Here is a 16,659-nt window from a genome sequence, read left to right as displayed (position 1 = left end):
ATATTGTATAGCTACCTGTTGGGTATTAAATTAAAAGAGGAACAAGGAGACAATGATAGCATGAGCAAAAAAAATTTGGTTATAAAATAGCATTAGATAAATGGCAGAAGTTGTGGGATAAAAATTATAAGTTAACGATGTCAAATACATACAAAGAAAACTTGTATAAGATGTTTAATAAATGGCATTTAGCTTTGGTGAGATTGGCAAGGATGTTTAAAGATAAATCAGCTAAATGTTGGAAATGCCAAAAAGCACCTGGGTCATGTTATCTATCATATGTGGTGGAGATGTGTAGAAGCTAAAACATATTGGACAAAAATATGTGGTTGGAAAAGTTGATACAACACCATATTGACTTAAAATCTGAAATATTCCTGTTGGGGATCTTACCTGAAACTAACAGTAAAGAGAAAGTATATTTGATTATTCATGTATTAACTGCAGCTAAAATTATATTTGCTCAAAATTGGAAAAGTGAAGAGATTCCTATTGATGAAAATGTGATTAGAAAAATATTAGAATGTGCAGAAATGAATAGATTAACACTTGCAATTAAAGAGAAGGAGGAAACTGAATATTATAAGATATGGGAACTATTTTATCGATGGCTAGAGGAAAAATATGAAAGCTAGAAATAGCTAATAGATTAGTGAAATATAAAAAATAGGTTTATAGAATTAAACATGTTAAGAAGAGGAGTGTTATAGTAATAGAGATATTATGTATATTAATAAAATAAGAATAAGATAAGAATACAGAATTAATACCAAAGCAATGAACATGAATGTAAATTTTAATTATTATTGCACAAGATATTTGTACCCAGACGATATACCGTTAAATGGAAGATGCAACGTATGTACCTCAAATAAAATAAAAATAAAAATTACAATAAAAAATGTTAACTTAACATGTAAAACTGTTAAATTGCCCTGATTTAATATCTTCTGTGATGACCCAGAGTATATCAGAAATATAACAAAACCCAAAACATAACTAAAAGTACTTTAATGCCTTCAACTTGGCTTCACTGTTTAATTGTTCACAGTGGAGGAGTAAACTATTTTCAAAGGAAAGAAACACAGTTCAAAGTCAAAGAGCTGATGACGAAGCAAAAACCAAAAACAAACCAAATTGAATAAAGTTCCTTGATAGACCAGGATCGATAATTGCCAGCTTCAGGAAGATAACCAAGGACAGTCCGTTGGAAGAATGCCAACCAAGATAAACTTTCTTTAGGAATAAAACACTAATTGTCTCCAGCATCTGTTAGCATGCAGGTCCGAACTTTTATCCAGATCTCACACCTGCAACCCATGAAGAGGATCGTGGCCCTCTCCTCCCGCGTAGACCACATTTTACCTTGATCCTCTCCTCCCGAGTAGACCAGGGGTGGGATTCTACAGGTTTGCACCTATTCGCTAGAACCCGTTGTTAACATTCTAAGAAGTTCAGAGAACTGGTTGTTAGAAGAAATTACTGGCAGGAAGGAAACATTCTGGTGTTGCTTACAGAAACTGCCTCTCCGTTAACCCTTATTATATTCTTGGCAGGACTAGACTTCCTGTCTCTGGAACTTCTCCGGAGTTGTTTTTTTTTCTCCTTTGCTGGTACTTTGCTTGTGTGGAGTGACCATTCAAAGTTACAATGGCACTGAAAAAAGTGACTTATGACCATTTTTCACATTTACAATTGTTGTAGCATCCCCACAGTCATGAGAGGCCAGGTGAGGAGATGTGTGCCATGATGTGAGTGACGTTGACTTGACCACACCCAGCCAGTCACATGACCATCAAGCCATGCCCACCAACTAAGCCATGCCCACAGAACCAATTGTTAAAAAATTTGAATCCCACCCCTGGAGTAGACCATGTTTACCCTGATCCTCTCTTCCCTGCGTGCTCTAGGATGGATAAGGGATGGGCCTGGGTCCTCCACTGACTGCTCAGAGTCAGTCTCTACCAGGGACATGACATCTTCATTATTTCTTTTCGCAACTGAGGACTATATTCAATTCCACATTAAAACATTCAAATTATCATTCTTTTTTTCTGTTTTATTTCAGCTTGGTACAGCTTGCAAAACTGTTTGAAAAAGTTTCCTAAAATTATGGAACAGATCTTGAAAATGCTTATCATTTAAAAGAAAGAACCCACCAACAATGTCTTGCTATGATAACCCAAAACAATCTGATAAAAGCCTGAACATTCATGCTTAAAGTAAATATTTGGATGGATGGATATAGTATATATGCATGCATGCATGCCTGGGTGTATGTGTATGTATAGTACTATGCCCCACACTAGATATTCCCACACCCATTAATGAAATTCCAGGACAGAATTCACTTTCTTAAAGGAGAAAAAAATCTACTTTCTTTTTGCATAAATCTACTTTCTTTTTGTTCAACTTTCCATTTGTAAGGATGAATTGATATCTGGATACATTTTCTATTCTTTTTTGTTTCTACGTACAAGTATAATCAAAGCCAATTATCTGGTTCTTTATGAGGTTTTTTTAGTTTAAATATCCCTTGAATATATGATACACAAACACAATTTATAGCTGACATGTTCACTACTACAAAGTCCTTTTTCCCTGTAAAACTTTAACAGGTAAGAAATAATGTTATAAAGATATAAGTAACAGTATGCCCTTTGTTATTCACTCACTAGATTCTTGTCTGTCTCTGTCATATTCACAAGATCATATTGCAGAAAATATTATTTTAAAAAAATAAACAATAAACCTTTTGCTTCTCTTCAAGCTTCAAAAGAAAAATATCTAAAAAAATAAAATATTGTTCTTGGATTTAAGTATCCTATTTCTGATAGTAAACTTAGTTGTAAAAACAAGACAGAAATAGAGCAAGGAGACAAACATTTCAAGCTATTTTCTAAAGCGCCTGTAGGCCAGACAAGGAACAATGGATGGAAACTGAACAAGGAGAGATTTAACCTGGAAACAAGGAAAAACTTTCTGACAGTGAGAACAATCAACCAATGGAACAGCTTGCCCTCGGAAGTTGTGGGAGTGCCTCAGTTGAGACTTTCAAGAAGAGATTGGACTGCCATTTGTCAGAAATGGTGTAGGGTCTCCTGCTTGGGTAGGGGGGTGGACTAGATGACCTACAAGGTCCCTTCCAACTCTGATTATCTGTTATCTGTTTAAGAATCTCAGGGAAGAGTCCTAGTAATTTAGAACTGAATTAAAAACCAGTAAATATCTTTATTCTACTCTGAATCTTGTAACCACTTCCCAAATCTCTTCCAAAATTAAACCCAGTGAGAATATGACTATTAGGAAGTAAGCAACTTAAGGGAGACTTCTCTTTTAAACAGTGAAATATCAAATGATATACAGATACACTATGTCAGTAAATTTTTTGCAACTGAGTCAAGAAATACATTTTGCATAAGTTCCTAATCCATACATTTTTCATTGTTTTGCTATTTCCAATCAAAGAAAATTGAACATCTGTCAGAAAACCAAATACTTTAAATATGGAAATATTATTACTTTCTACTTAATCGAATTTGTCATTAAAATATGGTAAATTCATTTTGAATTTCCCTAAAGTCATTTGAAAGTCAGAGTCATTTTTTTTAGCAATTTCTATATGTCAATTTTTTAAAAAGGGACTGGAAGAAAACATGCTGTACTAAATTTTACTTCTTTTTCACTACATCATAGGTAATTTAATCTAAATGCAACTCACAGAATACATATTCATGTAAATACTATGACTAAAGCATTTTGTCTCTCTCTTGCAACCCCATGTGATTATTGTATACAGCTATTTGCACGGGGGTGGGATCCGACCGGTGTAACTACCAGTTCGGTGATTTTACATTTTGCGTGTATGTATATCATCGACATCTAGCTGCCTGACAGCTGAACAGCGCTGTGCACAGGTGTGCAGTGATTGAAAAAGCACTTTTTTCCTGCTTTTTCAACCACAGCTGTATTGCGCAAAGCAGCTGCAGTTGAAAATGCAGGAAATAAAGGTCTGGTAAGAGCCCAGGTGGGTGGGCAGGCCAAAACAGCAGCAGACATAGAACTGGTTCTATGTATGCTCTCTGTTTGCTGCTTTTCAGAGCAACTGGTTCTACAGAAGTGGGCAGAACTGGTAGAATCCCACCCCTGTACCAGGTAGTAACCAATATTACCACTCTCTGACATGGTAGAAAAAATTGTTCCTGTCTTTTCCCGCTTCTAAAAACTGTCAGATCTCAGAAGGTCTCCACTGTTAGTAACTTGGACTCCTTGACTGCTTAAACAATTAGCTGTGTTGATTTGTGAATTTTCAATTTCATTTTTATTGTATTTCGTGTAATAAATTGCCATAGGACAGTTTTCCCACTGGGAAGACATAAGTGTATACATGAGTGTTATCTGATATAAAGAGACAATTTTATTTCAAATTATAATGCATACATATGTGGCTATTTTATTTAGACAATCTGGGAGGCAAATGTTTTCTTCTCTCAGAAAAGATGAACAGATGTGTTTTTATCATATGACAAATCATAGAAAAGATTAGCATCTGTAAAAAGCATAATGATGAAGAGCATCAAGTGGTGGAATGGAGGGAAGAGAACAGATTGAAAATACCGAACATATCCAGAGTCCTTAACATAAATTTAGATGTTGAGTAACAATTAAGTAAAGCCAGTATATAAAGTATGTATCATTTATAAGAATCTCTGAAAGAATAATTTCTAAAAGAAGCTACTTTATTCTCAGTTTAATTTTTGAATTTCACCTCTCACAAAGTTACAAATATTTACTTTTTCAGCCTGTTGCATACATAATTAATCACCACCTTGGCAACTGTAGATATGAACACTTGTAAAATTATCTGCATATCTCACTATTCAAAATCTGAGACTTAAATATCTGGAAATTTATAATTTGTAAAAATTGGCTTTCTTACTGATAAGGCAATATTCTCACTGTCTTTTCTTTTCCTATAAATGACGATGTAGTATCTACTGATATAATTCTATTTCTATAGAAATCAATTGTATAGAAATCAATAAAAGCCCTGCACCATTATCTCCAGACAAGCACGTTCCACACAGGAAAACAACTGTTGCAAATTCAATTCATATAGCCAGGGGCTTCAAAATTGGATAAAATGATAAGACAGCATTTTTATAACAACACTTCACTTTCTTAATGACTTGGAGAGCATATGTGTTGCCACAAGGTAATAGTTTGCCATATAAAGTAACAACATACATGTAGCCAGTAAAGGAAAAATGTCATGCTATTCTTTTCTTTGAAATTAAAACACTGTAACTTTTAATCACTGCCATCTGTCTTGTGAGGCAGGTTCTACAATATGGTAGCTAATAATCTTTTTTTCTTTAATGATTACCATCTTTTTATTCTTTATTCTTATTCCAAAACAATCCTAATGTATTTCTGACTAGCTTTTTCCATTATGCATTTGTGTTTTTGTGTGTGTGTTCTGAATATAGAGAAAGGCATTTTTATTTAGTTAAAAAGTGCTTCTGTTTTTTGTTTTAGTTCTGGTAAGTTGTTATAAAATATATGAATATTTTATAACAGCTTACCAGAACTAAAGCAAAAAACAGAAGCACCTTTTAACTAAATAAAGATACCATTCTCTATATTCAGAAGCAATATGTTTGAGGACAACATGGTTAACAAAATTTCTGGTTTTAGAACAATGCATTTAGTAGGTTTTCTGGGATGTTCTTAGTAGTAATGGTTATTTTTCATATAAGATATAAAATAGAAAATATTGAATAGTGCCTGATTAATGTAATAACCATGTTCACAATGAGGGATGGAATAATAATAGAGTAAAAAATTACTCATTTAATCTCTAAAGGTGCAGCCTACTGTCATTATAATTTAAAAATTAGCATCAACATAAAATGAAACTCCTCTAGGAAAAAAGGATAATTTTTTAAAGTATGAAAGTACATTTATTAGTAGAATTTTAGATAAAATGAAAATATTAAAAATAATCTGTTTCTTTACTCCTATTTGTGAGATCTCCATGGGAAAAATCTTCCTTTTCTCCATTATAAATACATTAATTTAGTTAAACTTGAGCTTTTCAAATAAGAGTTAACTATAAAAGTAATTACATTTTACATGTTTAGAATTATAAAGCACTATGAATTATTAGTAGCTGGCAACCAGCAAATTTGAACACTTTGGATTGGATTTGAAGGATATGGTGTGCGACAGAAGAAAATGGAGAATGCTGATCTAAAGAGTGGCTGACAATAACGATGATTTTATATTATTGGATTTAAAATGGCAAGTCCCCACTTTAACAAGACCCAACAGCCTAATGTTTATAATGCAAAGATCTGTCAAGTTATTGAAATGTGGTTTAGGACCCCATAAACTATCCTATGATACAAAATACATGAGTTTGCAGGTATTTAAAATGACTTTCACATGTATAAAAAGTTATTTTAAAGTGATGTTAGTTTTAAACTGGGAGGTGACCTATAAAGATTATTTGGTGGTTTTAGAATAGTTTATTTGCTTTCAGTCCAACTTATCTTGATGAGGGAATAAAGTTAAGCTGCTTTGAATTCTCAGAGAAAAGATAACATATATATGAAACATTACTTAAGTAATAGTGCCTATGATAATAATTGAATATTTTAAAGAACATACACCATGTAAAAGTGTTTCCAAGATAACTGACCTGAGGATCTGAGAACACTTGCTTCATGCTGTTGATTGGACCGTATGGAACTCCACTGCCCTCAAAATGGTCTAGCCATTTGGAGGTTTCTTTTTCCAAGAACCTAAGAATAAACAGGAAAAAAGTGTAAAAATGCATTTTAAACAATAGTGATTAGTAGCAATCAATAATGTAATAAAAATGTTCTGCACATGTTCCTCAGAAATGGAGAAAACAAAGCCTGGAAGCAAAAATCATGGTTTAAACTGACTTCCAATTCTATCTGATTTTCTGATGCAAGCCAGCAGTGATACAAACCAAAATTATCAGAAGTTTCAAATAGAAGTCAGCATATTTCCTCCCATTCCTAATTACAGTAATGAGCTTCACATTTTTATTTCATATTTTTAGTTTTTCATAACAACAAGAAGAGATACATGTGATGTGGTTAAGAGCCACATACATGAAAAAGCTGTTCTATTTTTAAATATAATGCTCCAATTCAAAGTCTCACAAAGTGTTTTGCTCTGCTACATCTGAAACAAATGACCTAATTAAGAACCACAATTGTTGATCAGATGGTAATATTGATTATGTGTTTATATGTTGTATGACTGTAATATTTGTCCCAAGATCATCCGGTTGCAAATCAGATACATTCTCCTTATCCTATTGAACCACAATTCCACTCTTTCTACTGGATTGCCTTCTCAGGACCACTTATATAATTATACTTTATTATCATATTCACATTGTTAGATACACATATCCTGTTTTTGTTAGGACAATGTGACTTTATCCTTGTGAGATAGAGTTACTGGTAGCAACAATTCATGCACTGTTCTGAACAAAAATGAAATAATTTTATGACTGCAACCCTACATGTTAATGTTACTGAATTTAAAGGAATATATTTTAGAGTATGTCTGTAAGATTAATACTTTACAACCAGGGAGCCCAGTTTTGCACATAATGAAAAGCCAGAATTGTTCCTTTTTGGCAATTATACTAAATAAAACTTGAGAAATTCAACTTTGTTATCCAAAAGGTAGAGGATGGAACTAAAGGGACAGCCATACTGGACTTAATTCTTAAAAACAGAGGAGAAGTGATAGAAGGAGTTGAAACTACAGAAACCTTGGGTGAGAGTGACCGTGTCATACTAGAATTCAACATAACACAAACACAAGCAATAGAACGTAATGACACCAGAGTCTTGGATTTTAAAAGAGCTGATTTTAATAAACTTAGAGAGAACTTGGGAAAGATTCCAGGAATGAAAATCCTAAATGGGAAAGCAACTCAAGAATCTTGGGAAACTCTAAAAAGTATGATCATAGAAGCCCAGACCAGCACAATACCACTGAGAAAGAAAAACAAGAAATCCAAGAAGAAACCAGCATGGCTGCACAAAGATCTCTCTGGCAAATTGAAAGAAAAAAAGGACAAGTACAAAAAATGGAAAGAAGGACATACAACTAAGGCAGAATATCAGCAGATAGCCAGAATCTGCAAAGATGAAGTCAGGATAGCAAAGGCTCAGAACTTGCAACAAAAGTCAAAGATAATAAAAAAAAAAAGTTTCTTCCAACACATAAATAACAAGAAAAAAATCAAGGAAACAATAGGTCCACTAAAGAGAGAAGATGGCAAGGAAATAACAGGCAATAGGCAACAGAGAGAAAGCAGAACTGCTTAACTCATTCTTTGCATCAGTTTTCACGCAAAAAGAAACGATAGCTCAAGACAGACCAGAAATAAAAATTTAAAAAATAGTAAGAGAACACGTGTCTGATCTTGATGAACACAAATCACTGGGGCCTGATGGATTACATCCCAGAGTTTTAAAGGAGCTGGCAGAGGTAATCTCAGAACCAGTGCACCATATCTTTCAAAAAATCCTGGAGTACCGGGGAACTATCAGAGGACTGGAAAAGAGCTGATGTGGTTCCCATCTTCAAAAAAGGAAAAAAACAGACCCAGGAATCTACAGTCCAATCAGCCTAACATCAATACCTGGGAAGATACTGGGAAAGATAATAAAAAACAGATCTGCCAACATGTAGAAACAAGTAAAGTAAAAACTAGCAGTCAGCACGGGTTTGTTAAAAACAGATCATGCCAAACCAATCTTATTTCATTCTTCAACATAGTGACTAAATTAGTAGACCAGTGAAATACTGTGGACATAATATATTTAGATTTCAGCAAGGCATTTGACAAAGTAGACCACACCTACTTCTAGAAAAAAGTGGAATAGATAGCACCATCACTAGGTGGATTTGCAACTGGCTGACAAACTGTACTCGAGTAGTCCTTAATGGGTCTAACTCTACATGGAGGAAAGTAAGCAGTGGGGTACCACAAGGTTCCATCTTAGGCCCAGTACTTTTCAATATCTTCATTAATGACTTAGATGAGGGAATAGAAGGGGAACTTACCAAATTTGCAGATGATACTAAGCTGGCAGGAATAGCTAACACGCAAGAGGATGGGCTCAAGATCCAGATGGATCTTGACAGACTAGAACACTGGGCCATATCTAACAAAATGAAATTCAGTGTATAGAAAAGTAAAGTCCTACACTTAGGCAAGAAAAACCAAAAGTACACATATAGACTGGGTGAAACCAGGCTCAACAGCAGTAACTGTGAGAGGGATCTTGGAGTCTCAGTGGACAATCAGCTAAATATGAGCCAGGAGTGTACAGCAGCTGCCAAAAAAACTAATGCAATCATAAGTTGCATTAACAGAGGGATACAATCGAGATCAAGTGAGGTACTAATACTACTCTATAAAACCTTAGTAAGACCACACCTAGAGTACTACATCCAGCTTTGGTCACCACACTATAAAAAAAGATGAGACTCTAGAAAAAGTACAGAAAAGAACAACCAGGATGATTAGGGGACTGGAGACTAAAAGGAGACTAAAACATATGAAGAACGGTTACAGGAACTGGGCATGGCTAGTCTAGTGAAGAGAAGGACCGGGGGAGACATAATAGCAGTCTTCCAATATCTGAGGGGCTGCCACAGAGAGGAAGGGGTCAAGTTATTTTCTAAAGCGCCTGTAGGCCAAACAAGGTATAATGGATGGAAACGAAACAAGGTGAGATTTAACCTGGAAATAAGGAGAAACTTTCTGACGGTGAGAACAATCAACCAATGAAACAGCTTGCCCTGGGAAGTTGTGGGAGCGCCATCACGTGAGATTTTCAAGATTTTGGACTGCCATTTGTCAGAAATGGTGTATGGTCTCCCGCTTGGGCAGGGGTTTGGACTAGATGACCTACAATGTCTCTTCCAACTCTGATTATCTGTTATCTGCTATTTAACAAACATGTTATTAACTAAAAAACTGCAGTGATTCACTTTTCAACTCTGGCAAGAAAGGTCATAAAAGGGGGCAAAATTAACTTCAGTTAGCACTTTTGGTTTTATTACTGCTGGCTTGCATCAGAAAATCAGATGTAAAAAATTGTAAAAATTAATCAGTAAATTGAAGAAGCTTCTTGAATGAGGAGCAAAATGTTTTCAAGGGTCAGAGTCTAGAAGCTGTTCAGAGAAAATACTTTAAAAATACTAATACTTCACAAACTGAAGAAATCAGAAATTAATAATTTTTTTAAAGTTATTTGTCAGATAAACCACTGCGAAAAAATTCAAGGCTAAATTACGTTTTTCTTTGGATTGATGTATTTAACTAGAGAGAGAGTTGTACTGGCTAAAAATCAAACTAGTACCAAACAGCAGCTTATAATTATGCCATTTTATTCATATTTTTATTGCTTAACAATTTTAACCAGGCATTTGCTCACCTAATATCTCTAGTTATCCACTTTGTGGATATGCATTATCTACATTGTCTGTGTGTGTCCGTGTGCATGCATGTGTGCACATGCATGCATGTGAACTCTAATATTTGTTGTTTGTTTCTTCCTTTTACTATTTTTAATCATTTTTCCTGTTATGCAAACTTACTCAAGAGAAGATTAATTTAATGACATTGCTTTGAAGAAACCTTTGGCATCTGACATTTTTATTAGTACAAATTGCCCTGCCATTAATACTAGCCATATCAAAAAAGCTTAACTATTCTTTAGATGATAGTAATCATGTTACATGTGACACATACATGCAGAATGCTCAGTATGATTAATCTATGAAATAAATTTGCAAATAAACGTATTGAATGTTGAGGACATACCTGGCTGACAATATTCCAATAAGTTCTTTCCTATTTATCACTCGCTGCTGGTTATTTTTGTATTTGGGGTCATGAATGATTTCAGGAAAACTGAGAACCTAAATCAAATGAGTTAAAATACATTTAGGAACATAATGCCAATGAAAGTTCTAAGATTTAATGTAAGTGTATGATTTATTAAACTTTTTAATAAATAAAACCACACTGTTTAAAGTATGTTTATATATATGGTTATTATAAACATCATTTCTATATTTCATTCATTTAGTTATTTCAAATATTTCTACCATGACATTTCACTCTACATTTCTATGTGTCAAAGATGTCTAAAAATCTGTATATATCAATATTAATTATACTTGCCACTGTGTTGATAATTTTGATTTACTATGTTTTTATTCTGGTAAGAATTTCAAGCAATATCAACTTCTTTAGCCTACAGTAGAAGTGGAACAAAAGACCATGTTTCTGAAGAAATATAAAACAGTATTGGTACATGCAGCCAATCTGCCACTTAGATATTTAGGTCAATTGCTAAATAATTAGCAGATTCTGCTTTCTTGCTTTCATAATTGTAAGAAAAAGAAATGTAAATTTTAGATTAAAAGTAATACACTAAGAGTTTCACTAGGATGACAGAATAACCCTATTAACCTGAAATCAGCCATTTTCTCCTCCAAATATTGGGATTTAGGTAGATTTCCAGGTGAACTTTTAATCCTAAATTATACAACTACAATCACTACTAGATTTTCTTGTGAAAATAATTTCTTCACACTACAGTGCCTTTTTAAAAAACTGCACATGACATTGTCACTTTTTGAACTAGTAATGGCACTTAGACTTATATACTACTACCCTATAGTGCTTTATAGCACTATCCGGATGGTTTACAATGTCAGCAAACTGCCCCAAAGAATCTGGGTCCTCCTTTTACGGATCTTGGAAGGATCAAAGGCTGAGTCAACCTTGAGCTACATCAGGATTGAACGTTAGGCTTTGGGTGGAGTTTGCTTGTAATACTGCATTCCACTGCATCACCAGAGTTCCTAGTAGTTAATCACTAATTGCTAGTAAGTCAGAAAAAACAGTTTATTTAAGTCAATTATTTTGTTTTCTGAGTACTATACCTTGCAAACAGTAGCAAACTGTTGATTATTTCCTGCTCCCACTACAATATATCCATCTTTTGTTCTGAAAGCCTAGAAAACAGAAAGACAGAACACACGCATTACATTAATATTTTTTATCTTCCATGAACCATCAATTACTTATATGTGCACTTTCATGTTTTTGCAGGTAATTCAATATTTACAAAATCTAATAATCTTAATATAAAGTATGAATGAAATTTTATGTCCTGGTTTATTCTTTTCTGAAATCATTACAAGCAATTCCTCCAACTATATATCAATTATTTAAAAAACTTTTTTGGTTTAGCTCCTAAAAACAAAAATATTAAACAACTTTATTATTTTATGCCAGTAAGATTATGCTACTTCAGTTTTAAAGATTTTCATCAGTGCTACAAATTATGCAGCTATACGTATAAATATACTGAAATTTAGAGTTACTAAATGATGGTCCTGTTGAGGTAATTCCGCTAGGAGAATGAGTGCACACAGGGAGACGTAGTGAGAGTAATGTTGAATAACACGCACACAGCACACAGCTACACTGTATAGTAAAATATAAGTTTTTTGCTTCCAGTAAATGGTTAAGCAAACTCCAACCAGCAGTCCAAGTCTTACATGATTATAGCAGTCAGTTTTCAGTCCAGGGATAATCCAATAACAAAGTCCAGTATCAAAAACAGTTCAGTAAAAGACTCACATCAAATCCAAGAATAACAATGATCAGTCACAGTCAATAGGGAAATGCAGGAATGGCAAAACTCTCAACAACAGGACAGAACAACCCCGGTTTCTGGCTCCATCTTATTGCCATTTGAGGAATGACACCCAATTACAATTTTAGCATTCCCTTAAAGAGACAATATTAAAATGTCTATCCTGGTTTATATATTTTCCAACCCAACTGTTGGGTGACTTATATTCCTAACATTCTCCCCTTTTGGTAGGACAATATATACAACCTTACATTCTACGTCCATAATCCTCACAGCAAGCCTTATGCCTTACAAAGCCTTGGGCTTTTGTTAAATGATCTGCAATGTTATTTTCTGACATACAGTATTCCAGCTTAATCATCTGCACACATTGTCTCACATTTAAATATCTTAAATCTGTGTGTTTCGTTCTTGTCTTTGCAGCAAGATTTGAAGCCATTTGTATTGCTGATTGGTTGTCTTCATAAACAACAACAGAATCTGTTACATCAATTCCCATATCAATCAATAGTTGCTTATAATAAATTAAATCTGTACATAGTGAAGACAAACATGAGAATTCAGCCTCCATTGTTGACAAAGTTAGATGCTTCTGTCTAATTGATCTCCATCCAATCAACACCTTTCCCAATAATACTATAGTACCCGATGTAGATTTACGTGTATTTATGTCTGTAGCAAAACTTGCATTGGCATATGCAGTTAGACTTAGTTCATTCTTAGGCTCCAAATAAAATGCGTAATGCATTGTTCGTTTCAGATATCTTAACACACGTTTAGCAGCTTGCCAGTGCCTTTCAGTTGGCTCAGCATTATTTCTGGCTAATTGGTTAACATGGTACGCTATATCCGGCCTTGACCAATTACTGAGATAAGATAAACTACCAATCAAGGACTGATAAATGTTCTTATCAAAAACAGGACTTTGAACATCACTGTGGCTGAACTGGCTCATCCTGGCTCATTGGTGTCTTAGCCGGCTTACAAAGTTCCATTTTAAAATTCTTTAGTAATTGGTTAATTTTATCTGCCTGTGAGATTTTGTATCCTCCCCTAGTTCTATCTATCTTTAAACCAAGATATTGTTTAATTTCTCCTAACTGTTTTATTTTAAATTTCTTTTCTAACAGTGATATTATTTTAGTAGCTTCTTGTTCAGTTTTGGTGATTAATGCTATGTCATCAGTAAACAATAGCAACAATGAAATTACACCATTACTTTCTCTTTTGAACAAACATGGATCAGCCATGCCAGCTAGAAAACCTATCTTAGTTAATTCCTTAACTATACACTGGTTCTATTCATATCCTGATTGCTTCAAGCCATAAAGACTCTTTTTGAATCTCCAGCAATCAGTTGTATTATCATTTTTGATACCTAAAGGTTTCTTTAAATATATAGTGTGTTGCAACGATGCATGGAGATATGCCGTCTCTACATCTAAATGATTTATAATGTATTTCTCCCTAGCTGCCCACACTAATGCTGCCCTTAATGTAGTAACCTTCAGACTAGATGCAAACACCTCATCATAGTTGTTTGCTGTCTGACTGAACCCTTGTGCTACTAACCTGGCTTTATGGGTAACAGTCCCATCCACACCTGTCTTCAGTTTATAAATCCATTTACATCCTATCGCATGTTTACCTGGTGGTAACCTGACATTTTCATATACCTCCAACTTTTGTAAGGATTTTAGTTCCCTGTCCATTGCTTCCTGCCAAGCAGCCTGATCCTTAGCAGGATACAGTTTCAGTTCATTATAGTTATTTTGAACTGTATTCACTTGGCATACAACACTAGCCTCAGGTGGTCGTGTTACACGGGTTGAACGTCTTGGTAATACAGGGCTTACTGGTGGACTCACCTGTGCCACCTGCTCCTGTTCCTCTACCTCTTCCTGTGCCTGTTCTTCCTCTTTAACAGCTGTTCGTGGTTTACTTAATTTATCTTTAGGGACTATTTGGGTGTCAATAATAATATTATTGCTGGATTCCTGTTCTAGTTTATCCCACCCAACGTTTTCAAGAAATTTTTCACTAGTGCTACAATAAACATGAGCTGTGCCTGGATCCCAGAATCTAAATGATCTATGGTTGGCCTCGTAAACTACGAAAAATAATTTCCTAGCTCTATGTAATAGATGGAAACAATTTTATTTTTATTCCATTTTCTAGTCATTTAAATATCCATACATTCCTATACATTTACACATAGGAATATATGACACTTGTGTATAATAATTTTGGAAATCATATTATTTTATTTGACAAAAGAGTATCATTAGCATAATGGAAGAATTTAAATGCTAGAACATAGTTCAAAGAATTTGAATCAATCATTTATAGATTAGAATATTGTTAAATAAACAATAAATAAGCCTGTTTTGTATGTTCAGTAAAGTCAGTGGCAATAGCTGAATTTGCTTAACAACCATACGTTTCACTTAATTACTATGGTGATTTATTTAATCACCATGGCAAAAAAAAAAGTAAAATAAGGCATGACTCACTTAGCAATCACCTTGCTTAGCAATGGAAATTCCTTTTTTAAAACTATTTTTATTTTACTCAGAAAAAGTTAAGATACAAAACACTATTTTTTAAAGAAACAAACAAAAAAACAAAACAAAAAAGACATTAAAAAAAGAAAAAAATGCATTAAAAAACCTAACATATATATCTTACTCAGGGGTGGGTTTCTACCGGTTCTATAGAACTGGTTGTTAACATCACCGGTAATTCTAAGAACCAGTAAAACTGACCCCTGCTTGGCCCTGCCCCTCTCCACCACTCCTATGGGCCAAAACTGGTTTTTATTACTGCGCACGTGCAAAAATCTCTTCCTCATTCTCCCCCGCTGGCCCCTCCCTTCACTGCCCTGGCCCCCGCCCCTATCCGCTGTTCTTATCCCCTACCTCCTCCTGCTGCAGCTGCCGCCAGCCGACTCCCAGGCCCAGCACTGCTGCCTTGCACACCACAGCCCAAGGGTTGCTGCCTTGCCTTCTCACCACCGATTGGTAGTGAGGAGGCAAAGCAGCAGCTCCTGCTGGCCCAGTCCCCTACCGCCTCATGCCGCCACCGCCACCAGCTGACTCCCAGGCCTGGCACCGTGGCCTCTTCCGCCATGGCCCAAGTGTTGCTGCCTTGCCTTCCCACTACTGATTGGTAGTGAGGAGGCAAAGTAGCACGTCCTGCTGGGCCGATCCCTTACCTCCTCCTACCACAGCCACCGCCAGCCCAGTCGAGAGCCGAATCCTGGACCAGCCATCCTCGCCGCAACAAACTAGAAAACGGAGGAGGACCGCAGCATAGTTGGCTAACCAACTTGCCTGTCTCCTTTTTGGTAAGTTGCTTTTTTATATTTATTTATTTATTTATTTACTATCTGTTTTTTTATTAATCAAAAGCAAAACAGAGGCAAAAGAAATAAATAAATACATAAATAAAAATTATTTTACTATTCATCTTGATGTTTCTTTAAGCAATGAAGAAACATCAAGATGAAGAGTAAAATAATTTTTATTTGTGTTTATTTATTTCTTTAGTATCTGTTTTGTTTTTATGATTAATAAAAACAAAAACAGATAGTAAAAAATAAATACATAAATAAAAAAAGCAACTTACCAAGAGGGAGACAGGCAACTTCTTGTTACATTGATGTTATACGTCCCCTGTTTCTGCTTAAATCAATATACAGCAACATCAGTGTAACAAGAAGTTGCATGCATACATAAATGAAATCTTTTAAATGTGTTCTATTTTTTTTTAAACATAAATAAAAACATAAAACATCTTCAGTTACATAGTGTGTTGGTTGGTACAAATCACTTGTGCACAATTTCTGCAGTCTTTCCTTTCCAATTTGCATTAATCCTTATATCATGCTAAGCAATTGGCCACTAAGCGAGCACCTAGT

General features: G+C 34.7%; 1 protein-coding gene across 7 annotated transcripts in view; it reads right to left on the bottom strand.

The window, feature by feature from the left end:
* The window catches only part of SUGCT (succinyl-CoA:glutarate-CoA transferase), a 480,947-nt gene that overhangs the window by 271,653 nt on the left and 192,635 nt on the right, over positions 1 to 16,659 (bottom strand). For all 7 annotated transcript variants that reach the window (XM_087916660.1, XM_026702266.2, XM_087916665.1 and 4 more), the window contains 3 exons: positions 12,022 to 12,093; positions 10,892 to 10,989; positions 6,704 to 6,806 (listed from right to left, as the gene is read on the bottom strand). In XM_087916660.1, the coding sequence (XP_087772786.1) occupies positions 6,704 to 6,806; positions 10,892 to 10,989; positions 12,022 to 12,093 (273 nt within the window). The remainder of the gene's footprint in view (positions 1 to 6,703; positions 6,807 to 10,891; positions 10,990 to 12,021; positions 12,094 to 16,659) is intronic.

The sequence above is a fragment of the Pseudonaja textilis genome, chromosome Z, assembly GCF_049901715.1.
Source record: "Pseudonaja textilis isolate UNSWEBS1 chromosome Z, rPseTex1.2, whole genome shotgun sequence".
NCBI classification, from domain to species: domain Eukaryota; kingdom Metazoa; phylum Chordata; class Lepidosauria; order Squamata; family Elapidae; genus Pseudonaja; species Pseudonaja textilis.
The sequence above is the reverse complement of the archived record's forward strand: the minus strand, read 5'-3'. Positions and strand labels throughout refer to the sequence as shown.